Source organism: Scardinius erythrophthalmus, assembly GCF_964197995.2.
Source record: "Scardinius erythrophthalmus genome assembly, chromosome: 20".
Lineage (NCBI taxonomy): Eukaryota > Metazoa > Chordata > Actinopteri > Cypriniformes > Leuciscidae > Scardinius > Scardinius erythrophthalmus.
This window is the reverse complement of record NC_138240.1, coordinates 33,976,895-34,002,858: the sequence shown is the minus strand read 5'-3', so window position 1 is coordinate 34,002,858 and position 25,964 is coordinate 33,976,895. Positions and strand designations below refer to the sequence as shown.

The following is a 25,964-nucleotide window of genomic DNA, read 5'->3' as shown; positions in this document are numbered from 1 at the left end:
TAGCCTACATAATGAATAAGTAATTAAGTAAATAAATAAATACGTTTTTCACCGTTTCATTATGATGTTTGGTGCATAAGAATCATATGAAAAGATTTTTTTTATATATATATATATATACACACTGTGTAAAAAGTGAACAGTTGGATCAACTTAAAAAATTACTTCAATTGGTAACAACACCTAAAGAAATTAAGTTTTCTCAACTTAAATTATCACATTTTTCACAATAAAATGTGATAATTTAAGTTGAGAAAACTTAATTTCTTTAGGTGTTACCAATTGAAGTAAGTTGATCCAACTGTTCACTTTTTACAGTGTATATATATATATATATATATATTAACTATATTAGCCTATATTTAGTGCTGTCAAATCGATTAATTGCAATTAATAGCATCTAAAATAAATATACAAATATATTTCGAAATGTAATTCATTTCCTTGATCAAAGCTGAATTTTATATGTATACACACACGCACGCACGCACGCACACACAGCACTCAATTATATTATAGGCCTATTACATTATATTATACTATATTATAATGTTTAAAAAGACTCATGCTCACTAGGTCTGTGTTTATGTGATAAAAAACAAAGCAAAAATGTTAATGTAGTTAAATTTTATTTTTATATTATAACAATATTTCAAAGTGTAATTTATTCCTGAGATCAAAGCTGAGTTTTCAGCATCATTACTCCAGTCTTCAGTGTCACATGATCCTTCAGAAATCACTCTAATATGATGATCAAGAAACATTTATGATTATTATCAGCAAAAACTGGTTTTAAAACAAACATTATTAATAATTGTATACCAATAATAATTGAGCACCAAATCAAAATGTTAGAATGATTTCTGAAGGATCATGTGATTTTGCATTTTGCGTTATCATACATCATTTCAAACCATTGTTTGGCTCAACAAAAATGGAATATTTTGCTATACAGTCATCTTTAGTTTGCTCACTGGGAGCTCAAGGATGACAAAGTATATTTTCTGTAAAGCTTTTGACATTGAAACATCTCTGTAAAGCTGCTTTGAAAATACATGTGTTGTGAAAAGCGATAAAAAAAAAAATGACAAGCACATTTAATACAGCTGTGACAACTGATGTCAGCAAACACCTGACGCTTACACACTCTTGTCCTGAGAGCCTTTTAGTTACTCTCCTTCATTACATAGTTGACTATGAATATGATGCCAGTATATTGTGTGCACTTGATATCCAACAGCTAAATAAATAAATTAAATAAGGTATAACATCATAAATGAACAAAGTGAATTACTGCAGTGTACATTTAAACTCACATTGATTTGATAGATAATATTGTATATATAGATCATATTTTTAATACATCCTGTGCAAGAGGAAAACAAAACTTCAAGAATTTTTAATAGCAAAACTCTTCTAATGTCAGAGGACAAGTTGATCATGAGAATTCACTTGTTTGGTCCCAATGCTGACTTTACTTCTCTGTATTGTTGCTTTCGTATCTAGAATGGAGTCCAATGTCTTTTTATTTATTTATTTATTTATTATTTCACTCATGTATATATTTTCATTGATTTATGCCAGTAGAATCAGTTCAGTTTGCATTACTGAGAAACATAATCCAATCATAGTTTTTATGATGAAACCTAATTTCTATTCCAGATTATATTTAACTGTAAACTGACCCAACTCTCATCCAACATACTGTAATGTGAGTGTACTGTAAATGACACAGACCCAGGATCAGAGAGGGAAGAACTGTCTCTGATTCTGAGATTATTATAATATTTCAAATAGAAAAAAAACTCCTATTTGCTTGGAGACACTGAAAGGTCAAACCATGGACACAATTAAGAGAGGTTAAAGATCTGGATTTAAGCAAAACTTTGTCCTTTTTTTGCTGGCTGTATTCAAAATAAGCGAGGACAACATTTGCAACTACTTTCCAAGTTAAAGAGTCAGGAATACGACATCGTATTTCCATGTTTTAAATCAACACATTCTCACTAAGATCATCAGTGGCCAATTTTCCACAGCACAAACGGACACACACATCTTAACAGCAAACACACACACTCTCCCCTCCTTCTCTCCGCTTTCGGAAGCAGAACCCAGCAAGCAATTAATATATTAATATATACTTGTGTCGGTGTAAGAGTTTAATTGGGAAGAATTCTTTTTTGTATTCTAGCTTTGATGAATTGCCTGATCACTTAAAACAAATTCAAGAAGAAGGTCCTTTTAGAAGAGAAGTTAAGAAATGGCTTTTTTAACTATGTTTCTAGAAGTTATTATGTGATATGTTGATGTGTGTTGTTTGATTTCATTCCCATTATGAACTGCTCGTCCATTTTTGAATACAGAGGACCACAATGGAAATAAGCCTGTGGCTTTATTGTGTATCTTATCCTCAACAGTTTTTTTTTAAAATGTGTATGAATTGTTCTTTTGGGCTTGATTGTACTTGTTTTAACTTTTATTGTCAAATAAATCAAATCAAATCAAGCAATAGCCATCATTTCACCGTCTTAACTAAAGACCTGATGTAGTCCGGCTATGACGAACACACTTCTAGCCAAAATAACCTTGAATTTGGTTACATGTCGTTTTTGACTAAATAACTTATATGTATGATATTGAACTTATTAACTGTATGATATTCCATCATGTAAGCAAAGTAAACAGTGATTAAGGTGTTTTTGTTTCATTTCTTCACTTTGTTATGTAAGTGATGACTAGTCTATTCTTGGGCTATGATTTAGACGTCTATTACATTTTGCCTGGTTTTAGCCTAGACATCTGGGCTGTGTTTGGACGGCTATTAGACGTCTTTTAAACGCAAAATTGCTCTCCAAACTCATCCTTTCCAATCAGTTCTACCTGTCCGCTTGATCTGATCCCCACTCATCTCCTTCAAGCCATTTCGTCCTCAGTTTTACCCGCACTCACTCATATGATCAACACCTCTCTTCACACTGATGCCTTTCCCACAGCGGTTGAGCAGGCTCGGGTAACCCCACTGCTGAAAGTCCCTCTGTGGTGAAAATCAAGCGTTTAATGTTGTTTATATGTCTATGTGGTGTTTTTAATGTGCTTTAAGACAAACCATGTGTAAATTCATAAGTCGACACCATTGCTGAGTATTTTCTCCTTAAAACTTCAGTGAACCAAAGACAGTCTCAAAAACACGCTTTGAAATCGCTGGTGTTTCTGACGTCACAAACTACCTTGTAACCAATCAGATCAACAGAGGAGGGCTTTAGCATATCATTAACAGCGAACTAGCAGGGGAGATGCCATTATCCTGGTATATATTTCTGTTTATATGATAAAAGTAGATTTAGCAATATATCAGGTGTATGATGTAGGCTATATTACAATGTTATGATCGTATTAATTACCGCTATGTGCGATACCATTGTGCAGCGTTTACCTCAGTAAGTTGGCCGAGTGAATCTGTGAGCTGGAGTGAGTGAGTGGAGGCGGGGCTAATTTGCATATTCATAGATCCACGTATACTAAATGAAGCAAGGGTGTCGAGTTACATTCAAGCTATTTTAAGGCATGAAAAAAACTTTAAATATGTTATTTTGATGATCAAAGATGAGTTTTAAGGGATACAATTATTTTAATGGGACTTACTCTAAATTACAGACTAGTATCCCTTCTTCCATTCATTGCTAAAACACTTGAATGAATCATGTTCGACAAAACCCTACCTTTCTTACACAGAACATCCTCCTGGACAACAACCAGTCTGGTTTCAAAAGCGGACTCTCAGCTGAGACTGCTCTCGGTCACTGAAGCTCTGAGACTGGCAAGAGCAGCTTCCAGATCCTCAGTACTCGTCTGGTAATGCTCTTTTGGCAGGCCTTCCCGCATGTACTGTCAAACCTCTGCAACTGATCCAGCTAGAGTGTCTTTAACGAGCCGAAGAGACACACACACGTCACTCCTCTCCTCATGAACTTGCACTGGTTGCCGCTCGCATCAAACTCAAGGTATTGACGCTTGCCTACAACCACTGGCTCTGCTCTCCTATCCCTAAACTCACTACATCAGACTCATATGCCCTCCAGAAGCTTATGCTCTGCAAGTGAACGCCATCATCTCAAAGAGGCACTAAATCTCTGTCTCGGACCTTCACCTGGACTGATCCTCTGCTGGCGGATTGATTGACCTGCCCAACTCAATACGAGCTGCTGAGTCTGTAGCCATTTCCAAGAAACTGCTGAACACACATCTTTTTCGTCAACACTTGACCCATTAACTCATACTATTCTATATCTATTTAGAAAAAAAAACCTTGCTATATATGTACTAATGGGACAAGTCACAGCACTTGCATATTGTTGCCCTATTGTTGGTTTGATTGCTTCTATTGCTCTCCTCATTTGTAAGTCACTTTGGATAAAAGCATCAGCTAAATGATTAGATGTAAATGTATGATCTAAAACCATGAAAAAGTTTGTTTTTGTCGATCAAAAATCAAATGCTTTTAGTTGCTATTCCCTCAAGAAAGTCTTTCTAATAATTAACAAAATAAAATAAAATAAAATATTGAATTATTTTAGGCTATAGTATTCCCTGACTTTTGATTTTAAAGTCCCACTGAAGTGCCTTGAAAAGCGCAGCATTATTCAGTGTGTTGATGTAATTTCCACTGAAACAGGAAGACAGGGCGGGGCATATCGAACAGCTCCTCCCCTTTTTTAGCCAATAGCATTTAGTTTATATCACAGCTCGGCCAGAGCTATTGAGCCGCAGTTTCCTCCTAATCTCTAACCGTTTCTCCTCATAATCTCCCTCATATCGTTTTAAAATACAGTATTCTGTGCAGAACTCAAATAGGTTCGATAAGTTTTCTGGTCTACGGCGACTCGATCATATGATCCGCTCTGTGTGTCGTGTGTCTGGACCGGAGCTGCGGCAGTTCACGTGACACTAACTTGAAACCAGACTTCATTCGCCCCGATGGAAAGCAGATTTACACAGTCTGAATCGTTCACTATCCCCTATAGTGAACTATGCCATTCACCATGTAGAAAATAGCAATTGTGTGAACAAATTACGGATTTCAGCCGCAGCTTCAGCGTCTATTTATAATGAAGAGGGCGGGGCTTCAGATTCTAGAGAGCATTTGATTGGACAGAAAATCTGATGAGAAGCTGAAGTGCAGAGTGATGTCATCAAAATATTGGCGGAAGTGAGAGAGAGACTGTATTTTTGAATGCTTATATCTTCTTTTTTTGGCATTGTTTTGGAGCACACTAGCTTATAGATAACAGTAAGGCTAACATATTCATAGTAAAAGCCAAAAAAAAAAAATCACGGAAACTTTAATATTATCAAGGTTTCTTGCACCCCAAACAACATTTTTGAATTGACATTACTATTTCAATTCGCTTTTTTACAGAACTGGTAGCACCTTTTTAATCTTATGTTAAAACCATGATGATTTTGACTAACTAATTACTGAATCGTCAACAACAGTAAAGCAAGGACAATCCTGTTTTTCCTGACGTGGCCCCTTTAAGTGACGCTGTTGTACCTCCGGCCAGCAGGAGGCGCTGGTCGCACATGCGCAGATGGAGTTTCACACGCAGAATGAGCGGTTCCCCTTTCAAACCACCGCGGTTTGTTTTGACGCGCTGGGTTAGTTATCATCATCAGTCTCTAGAGTGGAAACCACGACAACAGAACTAACAAACAGGTAATCCCCCTTTAACTTCTTTTAACAGATAAATAAAAACAGCAAATTAGCTTTAACCCGCGTGCAGTAGTTTAAACAAAACAAAACTCATGTTCGTTATTAAAGGTAACGTTACACATCCATATAATACATACATCTATCATAGCGATTTGAGGAATAACCTGGCCAAATTACGTGGCTAGATACACGCTATTTTGACGTATATTTAACATCGATGTTTGCTTCAGCTATCAGGATCTGAAGAGTAAAGGAGAATTGATTTTCTTCTGGTCTTCTGTATACTATCAGGTGGGTTTACTGATGCTTTATTATTTAGCTGATGATATTCATTCTTCAAGTGGCTTACACTAAATGTATTGCAATGAAAGTGTAACTTAAAGTTACACTGAAAACATTCTGCACACGTTCATTTAATAATACAATATATTTGAGTCCTACATGATAATTTTTCACACCCACTTTTTTTTGTTACTGTACCTTTAAGACTTGTGTATATGTTAATCAGTGTTGGGTGTAATGATTACAGAACTAAGTAATTACTGTAATTTTTGTAACTTTTCCCTTGAAAAAAATAAAGGTAATACTATTTTTCTGTAATTTAGCTACAGTTGCAGCTGTTATGACATTAAAAACTGTATAGTAAATAATTCTATATAAAAAAATAGTGAAAATGAAATCTTCACCCTTAAAATCTTTGGTCTGAACTTTGTTCTGCACACGTTCATTTAATTATAGAATATATTTTAGTCCTACATGATAATTTTTCACACACACTTTTTTGTAACTGTACCTTTAAGACTTGTGTATGTTAACCGGTGTTGGGTGCAATTACACTACTATTACTAAGTAAATAGCAGCAAGTGTTTTGCAATACAATATGAACACAATAGGTACCTTATTTTTTGATAAGTACACAGTAGTTAAAGACACCTAATACAATGTTTGATCGATCTTTTCCCCTACTACTTTTAAAACATTTTAACCATTATTCATAATACATGTATATTGAAATCAATAGAAAAATAAGTGTACTTTAATAATATAATGAAAAATATGTTTAAATGTCAACAAAGTATTTACAAATTAAATATGTTTGTATGTTTATTATTTAGAAAAAGTGTGTAGACAATCATGAAAGTTTTATAAGTTCACTTAAGTGGCCTTTTATTACATTAATCTCCATATACTTTTTAAGATGTGAAGTTCAAGTGCACATTCAACTCTTTTTTTCCTTTTTATGTCTTTTTCTCTTGCACACAATTGTCATAGTTCATAAATCATTTCTACAGCTTTGATTTTTAGATTTTTCCATGGTTTGTCTTGATTGAGGTTGCGTGATGCTGGAGCCAGCTCAGATCCGGCGGAGAGGCGCTCAGGACTTTGAAGGTTTCTACGATCATGTGTGTTCGGCTCAAGGATCAGCTCCTGTCCGTGCGGTGAAGGCCGGCCTGAGTCGAGGGATGTTAGACTTCAACCCGGATCACATCAGTCTAGCGGACTGGAAGCCCGTGCTGTCAGCGCTGGCCATCAACAAACACCTCCAGCACGTGTCCATCAAGAGCTGTTACCTCACCAGTGCTGGAGCTCAAAGTTAGTGAACACACAACCACACAATACACACTCAACACACAATGAGTGTCTGTCATAGTGTTTACAAAAAACATCTATCGGAAATATATTAAACTGTTCTGCACATATTATGTACAGGCCAGCACTAGTTATTATTAAATTAAATTGCAACGTAACTTGTTAAAGGGATATTTCACCGCTGGAAAGATGAATGTGTATTTAAATTGGGTCATTTATGTAGTAGAAATGTGAAATTATTTTAGAAGTTGGTGCCTTCTAGACTGAGAAAAGCCAGAAAATGTATTTTTGGCTCATGTGGATGAAAGACAACAACTCCCAGAATGCACTTGCTTCGCTGCCCTACGAGGACACTCCCAAGCCACGCCTACCGGTTACAGAGGGCAGTATCGGGAGAAATGATAAAGCTAGGCTACTAGTCGACTCGAAACTGAGAAGACAGTGTTTTATCGTGAGATCCCCCTATGGGCGGGTTGAGGACATGCGGGACGAGCTCCTCCTACTGGCTGGAGTCTCTCGCCTCTGGACAGAAAAGCACTAAATGACGATTTTTGCGTCATCTGAGTTTTTTCCCAGACACACAATACAGAAATCTCTCGTCTCAGGGGGACATGAGGGAGGGAAGCACGGTCACTCCAAAATACTACCGGGTTTCTACTGATGCAAAGCTTAATGCTAATCGGGGAAGTATCCCTTTATTATAAATGTTTTCCTCTTGGAAGCTGCCCTGGATCCTCAAAACCCTTGTTACGATTGAGTGTCTTTTCTTCTCAGGTCCTTACAAGGCCCATAATAAGAAGAAGACTCCTGTGATTCATTCCAAGACTATGACGCTTCAGTTGTGTAAAGCTGTGCAAAAGTGCCTGTGTGAGTCGAGCAGCCTGAAGACGCTTCATCTGCACGGCTTGCCACTGAGAGAGAGGGACCTCACCGCTCTCACAAAGGTGCAGCTATTATTTATATGTTGGCTTTTATTTTATTATTACTTAAAGGTACACTATAGCCCCTTTCACACAGCGCGTTGATCCCGGGAAATTGCCGTAAAATTGCTAGAGTTCCTTCTGTGTGAACGCAAACACGTCCCGGGATCGATGCCGGGATGGGGACCTTGTTACATTGCTGGGATCAGTCCGGGAATGCGTACTGTGTGAACAAAAGCCAGGACCAATGCTGTAAGGGGTGTGTCGTAGTGATGACGCACGTGCCATCGCGCGACTCTGTTGCTCTTAGAAGAAAGTTTGTGTTCGTCATCAACAAAAAAAGAACGAAAAAATGTCTGCAAACTGGAATGAAACAGAGACCAGGAGCTCCTTACTATCCGCACTGAAGCTGAGATCGCTCGCCAGCTTTGTGGAACGGTACGCGATGCGTTAGTGTAAACAGTTTTAACGCGATGTTGATTCTGGTTTTATTACAAGCTCCTCTGTATACACACACACACACACACACACACACACACACACACACACACACACACACACACAGTAAACTCCGCAGCTGTACAATCTGACAGGTGTAAAATAGTCCCAATATAAACACTTATTATAGGTGTACCGTAGTGATTCAGGATAAGACAAAAACACGGGTTGGAAAATGGATTCCTGGTGTACTCGCGCATTATATAATTTGTATACACTTTGAACACAAAAAAAGTTACGGACTGCAGTTTTAATTTAATGTTGTTTGAAAGCATTTTCAAATAACGTTTTAATTTCTGTGTAGGGTTTAGCGAAGAGCGCGTCATTGGAGCATCTCTCTTTAGCGCACTGTCCGATCGCAGATCGAGGTTTGGAAGGTGAGTTGAAGTTTTGATTCTGCCCATCAGACATTACACTGTTTTGTGGAAATAAGGATGTATGTCACTCACAGTGCTGGGTAAGCTTACTTCAAAAAATGTGGTCCGTCACTGATTACAAATTACATGATAAAAAATTGTAGTTGATAACATGATTTTACTATCACATTGCATTGAATAGTATAGCACTGTACCATACTGATATAAAAATACAAAGAGCATTAATTACATTACATATTACATTACATTACATCAGGGTTTCCCAGACTGTGAGTTTAATGAAAAGCTAGTAATTAAATCATACACATTTAAAATCAAAATAATATTTTTAAAATAACAAAAATTATAATAAAAATGTGTTTGAAAGACAAAAACCTTCCAAAGACAGAAATACAGGGTTAAATGACTTACTGAGTAATAATTAATCAGGAGATGATTTGATATGCAGTGTTGAGAAAATATTAAAAGTGAAATGATTTCTGTAAACCCAGCGGTTTGTGGCCTCTTGATTGTAATTATAGGCCCCTGACTAGTGGCTGGTCTGTGTGTGCAATTTCTCAAAACTAGAAGACTTTCTGAATGTACATAAACAATATGCTTTTTTATTAAATATTTTTTTTTTAAACATGAAAAAGACGAATTAGGGAGAATCAATAAATTATGAATTGAGTGATTGTGCCATTGTGTGAATAATATGTAATCATGCAATCAATAAAAAAAGTAACTATAGTCTGATTACAAGTATTTTAAAATGTACGATAATCTAATTGCAAGTGCTTAATTTGTGTAATCTGATTACATAATCCAGATCACATGTAATCAGTTATTGCTACTGGTCACTCGTATTCAAGAAGTTTTTGTACACATGCAAACATTGTGTTTATATGTATTGAATTGTTATTAATGCAGAAAATATTTTTGTTGTTATATTGTCCTTTGATCAGTCATTTGTCAGAGTGTGAAATATTCATCATCGATTAAGACTGTGGATTTCACTTCCTGTAATGTTACCTGGCAGGGGGCGGAGCATATGGCGAACATCATAAAGGTACAAGTCCACATTTATTAGTATCATTAACTTCTCTGGAAGCAGATTGGTGAGTTTCACCTGTCGTTTAGCACCAGGCAGTGAGGCGGCACAGCACTGTGTGGGTGGAGACGCTGCGCTACAGGAGGGCTGAGTTTGAAGCCATGAAAGGACTGCGCAGAGTTACTCTCAACGACAACATTCTGATCGGTGACAGAGGAGTAATGGCACTCGCCCGTGAGCTTACAGAGGACCTGTGGGTCAAAGGTTCGAGAGGTCACTCTTCAACACACAGGCTAGAGTTGTCAGAAGTACCAACTTCGGTACCAAGTCGTGCTGAAACTTTAAAAATGTGATGATACCAGCATTTCCTTCTAGCATTTTGAGCGCTGTTGAACAGATTCTCAAACACCTCTGATTGGCTATCGTGTTCACGCGCTCAACATATATGTATCTGATTGGCCATTGCATTCACACGCTCAACATATATGTCTCTGATTGGCCATTGCATTCACACACTCAGCATATATGTCTCTGATTGGCCATTATGTTCAACCAATTCTCAAACACCTCTGATTGGCCATTGCGTTGACGTGCTATATGTCTCTGATTGGCCATTGCGTTGACGTGCTATATGTCTCTGATTGGCCATTGCGTTGACGTGCTATATGTCTCTGATTGGCCATTGCGTTGACGTGCTATATGTCTCTGATTGGCCATTGCGTTGACGTGCTATATGTCTCTGATTGGCCATTGCGTTGATGTGCTCAACATACATGTCTCTGATTGGCCATTGCATTCATGCGCTCAACATATATGTCTCTGATTGGCCATTGTGTTGACGCGCTCAACATATATGTCTCTGATTGGCCATTGCGTTGACGTGCTCAACATACATGTCTCTGATTGGCCATTGCATTCACACGCTCAACATATATGTCTCTGATTGGCCATTGCATTCACACACTCAGCATATATGTCTCTGATTGGCCATTATGTTCAACCAATTCTCAAACACCTCTGATTGGCCATTGCGTTGACGTGCTATATGTCTCTGATTGGCCATTGCGTTGATGTGCTCAACATACATGTCTCTGATTGGCCATTGCATTCATGCGCTCAACATATATGTCTCTGATTGGCCATTGTGTTGACGTGCTCAACATACATGTCTCTGATTGGCCATTGCATTCATGCGCTTAACATATATGTCTCTCATTGGCCATTGCATTCACACGCTCAACATATATGTCTCTGATTGGCCATTGTGTTGACGTGCTCAACATAGATGTCTCTGATTGGCCATTTGGTTCATGCGCTCAACATATTTGTCTCTGATTGGCCATTGTGTTCACGCGCTCAATATATATGTCTCTGATTGGCCATTGTGTTCACGCGCTCAATATATATGTCTCTGATTGGCCATTGTGTTCACGCGCTCAACATATGTCTTTGATTGGCTCAAAAACGCTTCAAAAACATATTGTCTTTGATGCTCTTCATCGAGCGCTTACACAGATACACACGGGAGCGTTTGAAAGCGGTGCTATATTAGGGATCTGTGTGATCTGTGTAAGCGTTCGGTGAAGAGCGTCGAAGATGTCATTGTTGATCATTGCAGCCAATCACATACTGTATACATATATGTTGAGCGTGTGAACACAGTGGCCAATCAGAGGTGTTTAAGAATCCGTTCAACAGCGCTCAAAATGCTAGAGGGAAATGCTGGTATCGCCACATTTTTAAATTTCAGTACCGACCTGGTACCGGAGTCTGTACTTTTTGACAACTCTAACACAGGCATATACGGTATATTTGACTAGCACATATAGACCCACATTTCCACCTTCTGTTCCTCTAGCGGTGGACCTGCAGCGCTGTGGGATCTCGAACGAAGGAGCGCAAGATCTAGGGAAGATGCTTCAGTCCAATTCCACTCTGTGTGTGCTTGACATCAGGAGAAACCCGCTGATCGGTAACTCATCCAAAACTTTGGGGTTGGGGTCAGGAAGGTTTTTTAATGTTTTTGAAAGAAGTCTCTTCTGCTCACCGGCTATAACAGTAGTATAGGCTGTGTAACGGGGAGGATATAAAAACAAAACACCGGCTCCAGTCCAGAGAATTCGGATAATCTGTCGATCGGCTAGAGTCTAGATTGAGGCCTGTGCAGGGCTTTATGGAAAAGCACTTGAAAGCTTTTGAAAAGTGCTTGAATTTCACTCTCAAAAGGTTGTTCGAATCCAGAAATTAATAATGTAAAAACTATTTCTGCCACAATACCATGGTTACAGTTAGCGTTACTACATTAAATCCATGATGAATGTTGGTGATTTGTGGATTGAAAAGCCTTATATAACTTGCTCGTTCATGGCAAAATATTTCTCCTGGTTTCCACTTCAACTCTTGTTTGATCTGATATGGTTTATAACAGAGAATTCTGCGCTGAATTTGAATGAGTTCCTGACTGGTCATTAAAAATCCTATGGATTTAATGTTGACTTTAATATTCTAATGTATAAAATGCTCCTCAAGATGATGTTTGGCCAGCACTTGTACTCTGAGACATGTTAAAACTCCATATCATGTTCACATTACTTTGTCAACTCTTTCCTTTCTTTTAGATAATAATGTGGTGAAAGCTGTGCTCAAAAAAGTTCTCATGAATGCCAAAAGCCATGATTCACAGGTCTGAAAACTTTTGCATATGTTTTAGATTATTAGATATTACATGAATCTGTTGTTTCTTGATTAAAAAGTAATGAATATCTTAAACAGTCAGTTGATCACATGTGCCGTCCTCATTGTCAGTGTGTTGTGTGTTTCAGTATCTTTGGCTTAAACCTTCTTCTCCTAAAGACACTCTCGATCAGTCACGGCAGTTGAGGAGGAGGAACGCAGGGAAAGCTTCATATCGAATCGGTATTTGAGTTATTTGGCTAGTTTTTTCTAGCAGTGACATGTTTAGTCTGTTTGACTGGACTGTTCACCATCATTCTGCGCAGGATCTCACCGGTCCTCAGGAAACTCTGTGTGGAGGCCTCCTCGGCCTGGGTCAGTGGGGTACGTCCCATGGCGCACTGCTGCACGGGCGGGCTTACAGAGGTAAGCACATGATGTTAGTGATATCAGTCTCAGGAACAGGAACTGGGGCCTCATTTATTACAATTGCGTCGCACAAAACAGGCCCTGAAAGAGCCGTACGCCACTTCTCACGCATAAGTTGTGATTTCTAAAAACAAACATGACAGGAAATTTTGCGCACATGCACGCAAACTCTGACCCATGCGTACGAACATTTTGGAGACACCGATGGTGAGCTGAGGGACTGACAATAACACAATAACAGTTTAAATAAATAAAAGAATGATTTAAACTGTTTTAAATCTGATATACACATTTAGATTAAATATGCCATTCTCATTAAGCACTTAAATTACATGAAATCATTACAGAGGAGTTAATTTGTAAAAAATATTCTAATAGATTGAAATATTTGTGCTGTATGCAACTCTTTTGAACACTTTTTCTGTGGCATGTGTTTTAATGTTTTACCTACAGCGAGGATTGCATAGCTCATGATAATAGCAGAACTCATGGTCTGAGAAAATATTTCCGTGCAAACAATGATCAGTAATGCACAATTAGGCCTATCTGTTTCCATTAAAAATACTGTTTGGCCAGTGGAAAAGGTTGAGGAAATCTTTCGGGGTAGAGACTCATGTGCGCACGATCTTCGGGATTTATAAAGGGAATTTTGCGCATGTTCTGGCGTACGCACGCTTTTATAAGTCTGAATATTTTTTGCCGTATGCGATTTTTGGCTTTCAGGCAGACGTACACTTTTAGTAAGGATCCTACGCACAGTTTCATAAATGAGACCCCTGAAGAGTTGCTTCACAGAATTCAGATCTGCTTTTCCATTCAAGTCAATAAGATACATGAACGTGTCTCTCTTTGTCGATCTATAAAGAGGTGCGTCACAGGCCGATGGGATGCCAGACCAGAGTTTTCAAGTAAGGGCTGTTTTATTGCTTTGTTTATGTAAATGATGTTTTTGCATTGACACTTTTATCCAAAGGGACTTACTAATTGCTGATTTGGTGCTCTGTAGTTTCTGTGATTGTTAATATGGTAGTCATGACGGTTTTGTTCATCAGAACGCCACCTCTGTGAGGGTAACAGTGGAGACCGAGTCCGAGTCCGAGGAGGTGGATGATGCACATGTGCCGAGTCCTCAGGAGAAAATCACAAGCTTCCAGTTCAGAAGACTACAGACAGAGAACAGCCGATTACAGGTAACACAGGATCTGTAATGATTTGGTTGTGGTGGTAAGACAGCATTCAGCAGAGAGAGAGAGAATCCAAACAAATATAATCCAAGGTCACAGTCCATACCAGGCAGAGGGTCAAGCACATGTAATCAGTCCGAACACAAATACAATCCACTGAGGCAGAGGGAACAAGAAATCCAAAACTCATATAGTTAAAATATAAAGAAACCAGGTGCTGAAAATGCTGACAGAGAGTGTGAACCAGAACAAACAATCAAACAAACACGACTTCATACTGAATGAAGGCAAAAGGCATTTAAATAGACAGGGTGAGGATCAAATGAAACAAGATAAACTGATAATGAGCAGAGGGTTCTGGGAAATGAAGTCCGGGAGTAACTATGGAAACGGCACCTGCAGCTGACAGATGTGACAGTAACAGTCTGTCCGACTGATGTGTGTCAGGAGTGTATTGCAGGAGGAGGCTTGGGAAGACAGCGAGGAAAACAAAATGTCATTTTAGTTAGGAGAGACTATTCAGAGAGCTGACATGGAGATACACTACCTGTCAAAAGTTTGAAATAATTATGAGTTTTTGAAAGTTAAAATTTTTAAAGTCTCGTCTGCTCACTAAGGCTGCATTTGTATGAAGAAAAACACAGTAAAACAGTATTTAAAAATATATATATATTATTGCAACTTAAAATAACTGTTTTCTACCTGAATATATTTTTAAGAAATGTATTCCTGAATTTTCAGCATCATTACTCCAGTCTCATGATCCTTTTGAAATGATTCTAATATTCTGATTTCGTGCTCATTTGTTATCAATTATTAATGGTGCTAATATATTAATAATGCTTATCAATATGGAAAGCACGAAATGTTGGAAAGAGGGACACATTCTTTGATGAATATAAAGTTAAAAAAGAACAGTGTTTATTTGAAATAGAAATCTTTTTGAAATAGTCACAATATAAATGTCTTTACTGTCACTTTCAAACAATTTAATGTCTTTGCTCAAAAGTAATAATTTCTTGAAAAAAGTTTGGACCGACCCCAAACTTTTGAATGGCAGTGTATCACGGTTTCCATAAAAATATGAAGCAGCACAACTGTTTTCAACATTGATAATAATAATGTTTCTTGATCATCAAATCATCATATTACAGTGATTTCTGAAGGATCATGTGACACTGAAGACTGGAGTAATGATGCTGAAAATTCAGTTTTGATCACAGGAGTAAATTACTTTTTACAATATATTCAATGCAATAATATTTCACAATATTACTGTTTTCCAGTATTTTTGATCAAACAAATTCAGCCCTGGTGAGCAGAAGAAACTTCTTTCAAAACATAAAAAAATCTCAATTATTCCCAAAAATGTGACCGGTGGTGTACAATATGAGCCACTAATGGCCCTTTAGGAAATAAACTCTTTTCAGACTGTTTATTTCATTTGTCCAGTCACATTTTCCAACAGTGTATACTTTTCCCTCAATTTTTCAAGTAAGTTGTATCTCATATTTCATCTGAAGCCACTCACTCACACTGTTGGTAAACAAATACACTAATTTAAGAAAAATAAATAAAAACAAAGCTATATTGTTCGGTGTGGTGGGTAATGGCTTATGATCATGTCCCTCTGTTTAGATTTAGTCATAAATATGTAATAATCATGTAATAGTTCTTTTTTTATGATTAACTCATAGTTTGAAGACAGAAAGTCTGGGACAAGGGAAAATAAGAAGTAGCAATGATAGTGATGATAAAGTTTTCCAAACAGTTTTATTGTGGTCTTAAAGGGGCTATATGCAACTGTTTCCCCAAAATAAACGTAACAATAGCCTTTTTATTTGACCATGTATGACTCAAACATCTCCTGATGAGCATACTGACACCTTGTCAGCTCACAGTGGGTGCACCTATAAGCCTGTATCCTATTTTTCCTATTTTCTGTCGGGTCGGATTTTTCGCACGCTGTCTGCGGATGTGACGTCAAGCGCGTTCATGTTAAACGTTTCAGATCACTCTGCCACCACCGCTAGTCAGCAAACAAACTTAGTTTCTCAAACAATATATGTATTTGACTGTTCTTACCTCTGTAAACATAATGTTGACTTCTTTGCAGCGGATGACTTGTGAAGTGTGCACGTACGAGAGCGAGCAGAAAGGAAGAGCAGTTCCGTTTTTTGGCCACAGGTGTCAGTCGCGAGTTTAAATTTCAGAAAAAAGCATATAGCCCCTTTAATATAACAAAAAGAAAAAACAAAAATGCCCAAAAAGTGTATAGTGGCACTTGGTTTAAATATTTTATCTAATGTAAAGTCATTCTTCCATTTTTAAGCGTGGCTTAAATATAAAGTTACATATTTTGGTGGCACTGTACACATAAAGTATAATGCGGTGCACTTCCTCCGCTCACCCACAGGTGGAGCTAGAAGAGTGTCGGCTGAGGCTGGCAGAGGAGAGGAACACCAGACTGAAGACCAACTCTCGTCTGGTGGAGGTACAAGCATTCCCAGTTGTTCTGTTGGCAAAATGAACAGTAACATTTCAGAAAGTAATGTGATCATATCTTGTCCTGTAGCTGGAGCTGGAGAATGAGCGTTTGCGCAGTCTGAACCAATCCCTGTCTGAAGCCCATCTCAACGCCTCTGTTCTAGATGATGAACATGTGCTGGAAAGCATCGAATCCTCCTTCCACAAATTCCACGCCTTCCTGGACCTGCTGAAGGATGCTGGGTCTGTCTGATCTCATAGATCTCATATTGTACATCTACTGTATGAATTTTGTGCCTTTTTTCTTCAGAAGTCTTGACTCCAGGTTATTATTGTTTTTGGGATTAATTGAGAATTTCTTCCTGTTAGGCTGGGCCGGTTTGCGTCTATGGCTGGAATTGACCAATCAGACTTCGGGCTTCTTGGGCATCCTCAGCTCTCCTCAACAGAGCGGACACACATCAGCCGAGAGAGCCAGAGAGACGAGGAGAGGAGGGAGACTTCAGCCGTGAGCAGACATAAGACAAACAAGACACATTCAAAAATGATTTACTACCATTCAGAAGTTTGGGGTCAGTAAGGTTTTTTATGTGTCTGCAGTGTGTGTACACAACCAACCTGTTGTAGTAAAAATCCCTCCACTCCATTTGTTATTTCCCCCATAAATCTGAAACAGTGTCTCAAAATGAGCCAATCAGGAATGTGATCCAATGTGACATCACAAATGCACAGGCCCCGCCCACAACTGGCACGAAATCCGCCCTATTAGCATAGCTCCTCCCCTGAGTGGGCTGTACACAGTCGGCCATGTTTATCTCAGTATTTAACAGTAAGAAATATATTCTTATTAAATCTACTAAAGTTATTCTGAGAGCAGTGAGTGATTATGTTTTTCTTTTGTTGGTTTGATTCTTATTAACAGCATAAACTGCAGTAGGTTCTGTATATTACACTGCTTTCACTTTAATACACAGATCTAATATACTCATGCGATTTCTTTCCCTGCTGTTTTACATTCACAGACATAACCAACTGTGTTTATGAGAACTTTGTGTGTATTTGACAGTTTAAGCGCAATAAGACGTGAAAGAGAACTTAGTTTAACACTCACGGGACGCTCCGTCTGACCTCCAGCTTTCTGTGCGCGAGCTTCGGGTGTGTGCGCTCAGAAAACCATATATCAGAAGTTTAGACTGATAAGGCTTTAAAACGCATGCAGATTATAAACTTTCATGATGATGAACTGTAATGTCATGTGAGCGTGAACACAATAGAGATGATAATCAAAACCAAACAGATGTTTTAATTTTTGTTAGAGTATCTGAGGCAGGAGCTGTAAAGGCTCCGCCCTCTTTTGGAAAGTGGGCGGGGATCAAGCAGCTCATTTACATTTAAAGATGCATGCACAAAAACAGCACAAAGGGGCATAACAGGTCCACTTTAAAGAAATTAATATATGTTTAATTCAGCAAGGGTGCATTAATTTGAAAAGTGACAGTAAAGACATTACAAATGTTATAGAAGTTTTCTATTTCAAATAAATGCTGTTCTTATGAACTTTCTATTCATTAAAGGATCATGAAAAAGTTTTTCCAACAAAATATGGAAACATTTCAGGCATGAATTACGGTCTCCAAAAAATATTAAGCTACACTATTGTTTTCAGCATTGATAATAATCAGAAATATTTCTTGAGCATCAAATCATCATATTAGAATGATTTCTAACCCCAAACTTTTGAATGATAGTGTATTTGTTGTTTTATGTATATCATTGTTATTATTTCTCTAATCTCCTCACAGATGGCAGACTTCCCTCGACCTGAATCAAAGACTCATCCAGAACCTCCTGCTAACGCTGAAGACATTCCCCAGCCTCATTCCCAACCGGAAGAGCCTCTAACTCCAGTCGGCTTGTGTCGTTCCTCCCAGACATTACAGGAGACCCCGGAGCAGAGCCGGATGTCCTCGGACCCCTCGAGCCGTCAGAGGGCCAGCGGAGGCTCTCGCTCAGCAAGCTCAGTCAGCAGCGTCAGTCCTCAGTCCAAAGGCTCACGGTCCTCTCGGGCGAACGGGTCCGTGTGCTCGGATCGCTCTGCGTCGGGTTCTGCTGGACTGGTTGGGTTCTAGAGCTCGGCTCACTGTTGTTTAAATGTGAATGACCTGTTATAATCCTGTTATGTTTGTTTGAAAAGTTGCTGTGCTTCATGACATTCTAGGTTCAGGATGTGGTTTATTTACTGATATTAATGTTGTTTAGTTTTATAGACTCAAAAAAGTTTTATTATTATTTATAGTTTATTTGCATTTCAGTGACACTAAGCTTATTATATTAGACTTTGTGCTAAATTCATTGATGAAAACAGTGAAATCAAATTTGCCATCTGCTAATTGTTGTCATGTTTTTTTTTCTATGAATAATTTTTCATTTGAAAATAAACCCATTTTTGCACATACCATTAAACTGGCATAGTGCAATACATTGCTGTTTGCAGTATGACATTTTCATTAGTCTTAAATGGTGTTGCTGCTTTGCCAGGGTGATTTCTGATTCCGTAATACTATTCACACTTTATCATATATATACTGTATATTATTTTTTTTTTTAAATCTCATGCAATTATAAATTTGAACATTCAAAATATATTCCATTATATATAAATTGTATTGATAAAAATGAATGCTAATTATTTTAAACTATTTAAAATGATTCTTGATTCTGAAAACACTGATTTTCACTAGTTAAATATTCAAAGTAGTTTGAAGTAAACAACAATTAATTATTTGACACTCCGTTATTTGACTGTCAGTATTAATAATTGTGTATTGCAACATAATTTTGATTTTAAATGTTACATTTCAAATGTAAGATAAAATGAGCATTTAACATGTAACATATTTAGATAAAGGTTTGCCATACAGAATGAAGTGTCTTTAATGTCAGACACTAAATCAAGAATATTCTGATTGTAAATTTATTCTATGACAAGCATGTGAATATTTTAAATATTTTACTGCCTGTCTTTTAATTAAAGATGTTATAATAGCAACAATATGAATTCAAATCACCTACAGGTTTTAACGATGAGCGTCTGAAATGTACATAATTCATTGAATTATTGAATAATAACTTAATTAATTACAATAAGCATTACGTTTAAGAATAGAAGAGGAAAAAAATCTTACCTCGCCTAACCTTTTGTATATATTATATTATTATATTCAGACATTTGATTAATAAACACCACATTGAAATCTGAGTTACGGCACGTCATTGGGTGTTTTCAGCCGCGCGTGCACGCACTCTCGTCCAATGGGAGCGCTCGACACTGACTTCAGTGACTCTCCTCCGAGCAGAAGATCATGCGTGCAGCGGGTAAGCGAAAGCTCTCCATCAAAACAACATCTCTGCAAAACACAATACACAACTTCACAGCTGAACTCTCTGCTTAAATATCCTGCATTCCTGAAGCATTAGGAACATGCTGCGTTAAATAGAAATGCAGTAGCCTTGTAATGTTAGCTGTTCTTTTGCTGTTAGCATTGTTAGCATGTTGTTATTGAATGGGGTTTATAAACAGAGACAGCGCTATGCTATCAATAACCCAACCATTGTATGCGACAGCAACGGCTTTTTCATGTTTACGAAGCTTGTGAAGGATTTGCTTAAGGTTCTTCCGTTTGTTTATCAAGATAACAGTGAAATCTCAGGGGAAAGAAGCCCTCAAGAACAAAGTGCGTTTATTTGAGTGTTATTGAGAGTTTAGCATGTACTGTCTGGGGAAATGGAAACATTGGTCCGGTTGGACAGAGTCTTAACTTCTTGTCCCATTATTAAAAACACCTGGCCTGTACTAAAAGCATAAAGTGAATTATGAAAAGGCAGTGTAAGACAAGGAAGATTGTATTTATGCTGAGTTTACAGAGTTGTAGATACTATTTGCATGAAGTGTAAATGACAACAAATAGAATCTTGTTTATGCTGCGAATAGGTGCACTTACAGTCACACAAAATCTGTAAATGTAGTCATTTGCTATTTGTACTGTGTACATTTTCTGAAATTCCATCCATAATCTATCTTATACGAGTGTTATACAGATTGTCTCCACACCATCAGCATCTGTACTTGTTGATGCCACACTGGATCTTATGCTTTTACTGAAAAAATTCATACCCTTTTCTGAATTGGGTACAAGGGACAGTGAAGCAGAACATCATTAAATGTGTCGAGATGTGATGAGATTACAACTTATGCTATTACATGTCAGTATTTGTTTATTTAGAATAGCGTGTAATATAATAAATTGTTACTTATTTGTGTAAAAAGTGAGACATTATAAACTATTATAAACTAGCACTGATGCAACTAATTTATTAATTCTTTTTTTAGTAGCCGTGTAATAAAAACACTCTTGATCCACTTTTAAATTCATCATTGTTTTTGTTTTATAATGTTGCACCACAACAGATGCTGATGATCAGAGTGAATGATCCTTAATAAATAAGAAACATGGTAAGTCACTCTATATGTTTTGTGCTTGTATTATATTGATTTAAACTACCACATATGACCATTTGACCTGCTTTTGTCATGTGGAAACTCACTCACTCACTGGCTGACACTCACTCACTCACTGGCTGACACTCACACACTCACTAACTGACACTCACTCACTCACTCTCACTGACACTCACTCACTCACTGACTCTCACTTTCTCTCACTGACACTCACTCACTCACTCACTCACTGACACTCACTGACTCTCACTGACACTCACTCACTTACACTCACTCACTCACTCACTCACTCACTGACACTCACTCACTCACTCACTGACACTCACTCACTCACTCACTGACACTCACTGACTCTCACTGACACTCACTCACTCACTGACACTCACTCACTCACTCACTGACACTCACTCACTCACTGACACTCACTCACTGACTCTCACTGACACTCACTCACTCACTGACACTCACTCACTCACTCACTGACTCTCACTTACACTCACTCACTCACTCACTCACTCACTCACTGACTCTCACTGACACTCACTCACTCACTGACACTCACTCACTCACTCACTGACACTCACTCACTCACTGACTCTCACTGACACTCACTCACTCACTCACTCACTCACTCACTCACTGACTCTCACTCACTCACTGACACTCACTCACTCACTCACTGACACTCACTGACTCTCACTGACACTCACTCACTCACTGACACTCACTGACACTCACTCACTCACTGACTCTCACTGACTCTCACTGACTCTCACTGACTCTCACTGACACTCACTGACACTCACTCACTCACTGACACTCACTGACACTCACTCACTCACTCACTCACTCACTGACACTCACTCACTGACACTCACTGACTCTCACTGACACTTACTCACTCTCTCACTGACACTCACTCACTCACTCACTCACTCATTCACACTCACTCACTGACACTCACTCACTGACTCTCACTCACTCACTCACTGACTCTCACTCACTCACTCACTGACACTCACTCACTCACTCACTGACACTCACTGACTCTCACTGACACTCACTCACTCACTGACACTCACTCACTGACACTCACTCACTCACTGACTCTCACTGACACTCACTCACTCACTCACTGACACTCACTCACTGACACTCACTGACACTCACTCACTCACTCACTCACTCACTGACTCTCACTGACACTTACTCACTCTCTCACTGACACTCACTCACTCACTCACTCACTCACTCACTCACTCACTCACTCATTCACACTTACTCACTCACTCACTGACACTCACTCACTGACTCTCACTGACACTTACTCACTCTCTCACTGACACTCACTCACTCACTCACTCACTCACTCACTCACTGACTCTCACTGACACTCACTCACTCACTCACTCACTGACACTCACTGACTCTCACTGACACTTACTCACTTTCTCACTGACACTCACTCACTCACTCACTCATTCACACTTACTCACTCACTCACTGACACTCACTCACTGACTCTCACTGACACTCACTCACTCACTCACTCACTGACACTCACTGACTCTCACTGACACTTACTCACTTTCTCACTGACACTCACTCACTCACTCACTCACTCACTCATTCACACTTACTCACTCACTCACTGACACTCACTCACTGACTCTCACTGACACTTACTCACTCTCTCACTGACACTCACTCACTCACTCACTCACTCTCTCACTCTCTCACTCACTCACTCACTCACTCACTCACTCACTCACTCACTCACTCACTCACTCACTCACTCACTCACTCACTCACTCACTCACTCACTCACTCACTCACTCACTCACTCACTCACTCACTCACTCACTCACTCACTCACTCACTCACTCACTCACTCACTCAGTGTGTCTTCTGTCGATCACAGATCCGGATTGCTGCTCTTAATGCGGCGTCTCAGGCTGCGGATGAGTATGAAGACTCATTCAGAAGCACTAAGCCAAGTCAAACAAAGGAAGCTCAGGTGAGTCAGATGCTTTCAAAAGTTCATCCTAAGTGACTTAGCTTTCTCTGGACTGTTTTGTGTTGTGTTAAACCTGTAAAGCCTGACATATGAAATAATAGTAAAAATGGAAGTTTGTTTCCATCAGAACAAAAGACAATCTTTATGTTTTTAGACAAAATGTTTTTTTTTTTGTTTTGTTGATTATCATAATCAGGTTTTTATGGCTTAAATTGTCTGGTATAGTGAGACTATGGAGCTCAAACTCCCCTCAGTTTTATTCAGAGAAAAAATATATGCAATTTGGTGCAGATGCTGATATTTATATGGCCAAAAAGCAAGTTGAAATTCTGATGGTTCATTGTAAATCAATGAGATCTTTATAACAGACTACTAACATAAAACGCGTATAAATATCTGTAGTCGTTCTATATCTGCCAATAATATGCCTCAGTAAGCTGATATTAAAATGCTTAGTTTTATGATCAAAGCTCTGTAGTTTTAAAACATATAGTGCAATCAATGTAATACAATGAAGTTTGAGATTTGAGACTCACATTTGAACATAATCCAGATTAAACATAAGTTGCTTCAGTCCAGTAAGTGTTCATCTTAAAATATTACAAACAATATAAAAGTAATTGCTACATTTACTTTATAAAAATCAGTAAAGATTTCACAGCAAAAAGACACATGAACCACAAAATGAAGGTGGACGTTTGTACAATAATACTAAACGGCCTTTTACTTGATAAAACAGTCTATCATTCAGACGACAGAAAGCATGTGGTAGATTGTGTGTGACAGGTTTTTCAGCAAAGTTTTGATCATCATTTAGAGACTGTAGAAATAGTATCACATATGATACTGCAGGCTTTATAGGATTGAGAAAAAATAAGATAGTACAATCCATTTCCTTTCTCATTTGTATTGCAGGAGGCGGAAGCGTTTGCCCTGTATCATAAAGCTCTGGATCTGCAGAAACATGACAAGATTGACGAGTCTGCCAAAGCCTACCATGATCTCCTCAAGACCCCACTGCTCAAGGAGGTACAGCAGACTCCTTATCACACTGTACCATGAGATCCAGAGTCTCTTTTCATTTGTGCTTTATTTGGACACCAGTGTTTTTATATTTTGCAGTTTTGTGACCAAATTTTGGTGACTGCTTTTTTTTTTCTTGCACCAGGCCGTGGCGTCTGAAGATGAGAAAGTAGGACTGAAGCATCCTGGGCTGATGTTGAAGTACTCCACCTATAAAAACCTGGCCAGTCTCGCTGTGCTCAGAGATGATCTCGACACCGCCATGGACTTCTATGTAAAAGTAAATACATATTTGAACAAATCCTTAAGTTTAGGGTGCATAATTCATCCCACATACATATTTAGCAGTTTTCTAGAACTACACTGCTGTTCTGAAGTTTGAGGTTAGTACAATTACAGTTTTTGAAATTACTTTTATTCGGCGAGGACACATTAAAAAAAGTGTGAGTAAAGACTTTAAATTGTTGCAGAAGATTGTTATTTTAAATAAATGCCATTAAAAATATGAATCAGAACTCTCTTCAACTTTGATAATATTAAGAAATGTTTCTTGAGCATCAAATCATCATATTAGAGTTATTTCTGAAGGATCATGTGACACTGAAGACTGGAGTTATGATGCTGAAAATTGATCTTTGATCACAGGAATAAGTTTTAGAATTGCAATAATATTTGTGTTTTGATCAAATAAATGTTGCCTTGGTGAGCAGAAGAGACTGATTTCAGAAACATAAAAAAATCTTAGCGTATGATAGTGTTCATGATGTTCACATGGCATTAACTCTGAACACTGAACGGGCAGTTTGGAGTCACATGGTTCATGTGTGTTTGTCTTGCAGGCTGTCATGCTGGACTCCACAGATGTGAATATGTGGTTTAAAATGGGAAGGTTGGCCTTGAGGAAGGTCAGCATGCCTTTGGCCCGTCATGCCTTTGAGGTGGGCTTACGCTGTAACCCGGACCACTGGCCCTGCCTGGACAGTCTCATCACGGTCCTCTACTCTCTCAGTGACTACAGCTGTGAGTCCAGAAACCCCTGCACAACATTCACATATGCCAGTCCCATCATCACTGTTCAAACTTTTTTGAGTTTTGCCAAAACCCCATATCTTCTAGAATCAAATCACAGCTATTGCAGTCATCAGCTTTAATTCTTTTTTTTTTTTTTTTTACACATCATGGCCATATTCCAGGTAGGGCTTTGACTTTTGCCCAAAAATCATATTCGAAGTTCCTTTGTTTATTAATATTAATATTTGAATATATTTGAATATTATTAATAATATTTTGACCATTAAATGCCTTTAAATGTTTTTTGCTAGTTTCAGCCTGACACAGTTATCATTTTCACGTCTTGTGCCACGTACTTCAAATAGCAAATTTATTTGCGCCCATCTGTGCGCTCATGTGCTGCTGGTCTGAAAATGAGTGTGTGTGTTCTGGCGCATTGTTGGGGCATTGCTATTTTGAGGAACAGAAATAGACTGAGCCACTGACCAACTGAAAC

General features: G+C 38.3%; 2 protein-coding genes across 5 annotated transcripts in view; both read left to right on the top strand.

The window, feature by feature from the left end:
• The first annotated feature begins 5,572 nt into the window (after positions 1-5,572).
• cep78 (centrosomal protein 78) lies at positions 5,573-19,476 on the top strand. Of its 3 annotated transcripts, none has more exons than XM_081348576.1 (17): positions 5,573-5,713; positions 5,941-6,001; positions 7,043-7,303; positions 8,075-8,244; positions 9,023-9,095; positions 10,040-10,143; positions 10,215-10,389; positions 11,984-12,097; positions 12,744-12,808; positions 12,948-13,041; positions 13,125-13,224; positions 14,093-14,135; positions 14,280-14,417; positions 16,828-16,905; positions 16,987-17,141; positions 17,268-17,406; positions 18,701-19,476. In XM_081348576.1, the coding sequence occupies exons 3-17, from the start codon at positions 7,051-7,053 to the stop codon at positions 19,025-19,027; spliced, it is 2,028 nt and encodes a 675-aa protein (XP_081204702.1). In that variant the 5' UTR covers positions 5,573-5,713; positions 5,941-6,001; positions 7,043-7,050; the 3' UTR covers positions 19,028-19,476. The 3 variants fall into 3 exon arrangements, with proteins under 3 accessions (XP_081204702.1, XP_081204704.1, XP_081204703.1); XM_081348577.1 differs by having other exon boundaries at positions 5,636-5,713; positions 7,003-7,303; positions 18,701-19,413; XM_081348578.1 differs by lacking the exon at positions 5,941-6,001 and having other exon boundaries at positions 5,591-5,713; positions 18,701-19,413.
• A 761-nt stretch (positions 19,477-20,237) lies between these two features.
• Positions 20,238-25,964, top strand: part of cabin1 (calcineurin binding protein 1) — a 140,381-nt gene continuing 134,654 nt past the window's right edge. For both annotated transcript variants that reach the window (XM_081349817.1, XM_081349816.1), the window contains exons 1-6: positions 20,238-20,273; positions 21,367-21,411; positions 23,339-23,434; positions 24,350-24,463; positions 24,603-24,737; positions 25,297-25,477. In XM_081349817.1, the coding sequence (XP_081205943.1) occupies positions 21,409-21,411; positions 23,339-23,434; positions 24,350-24,463; positions 24,603-24,737; positions 25,297-25,477 (529 nt within the window). In that variant the 5' untranslated portion in view covers positions 20,238-20,273; positions 21,367-21,408. The remainder of the gene's footprint in view (positions 20,274-21,366; positions 21,412-23,338; positions 23,435-24,349; positions 24,464-24,602; positions 24,738-25,296; positions 25,478-25,964) is intronic.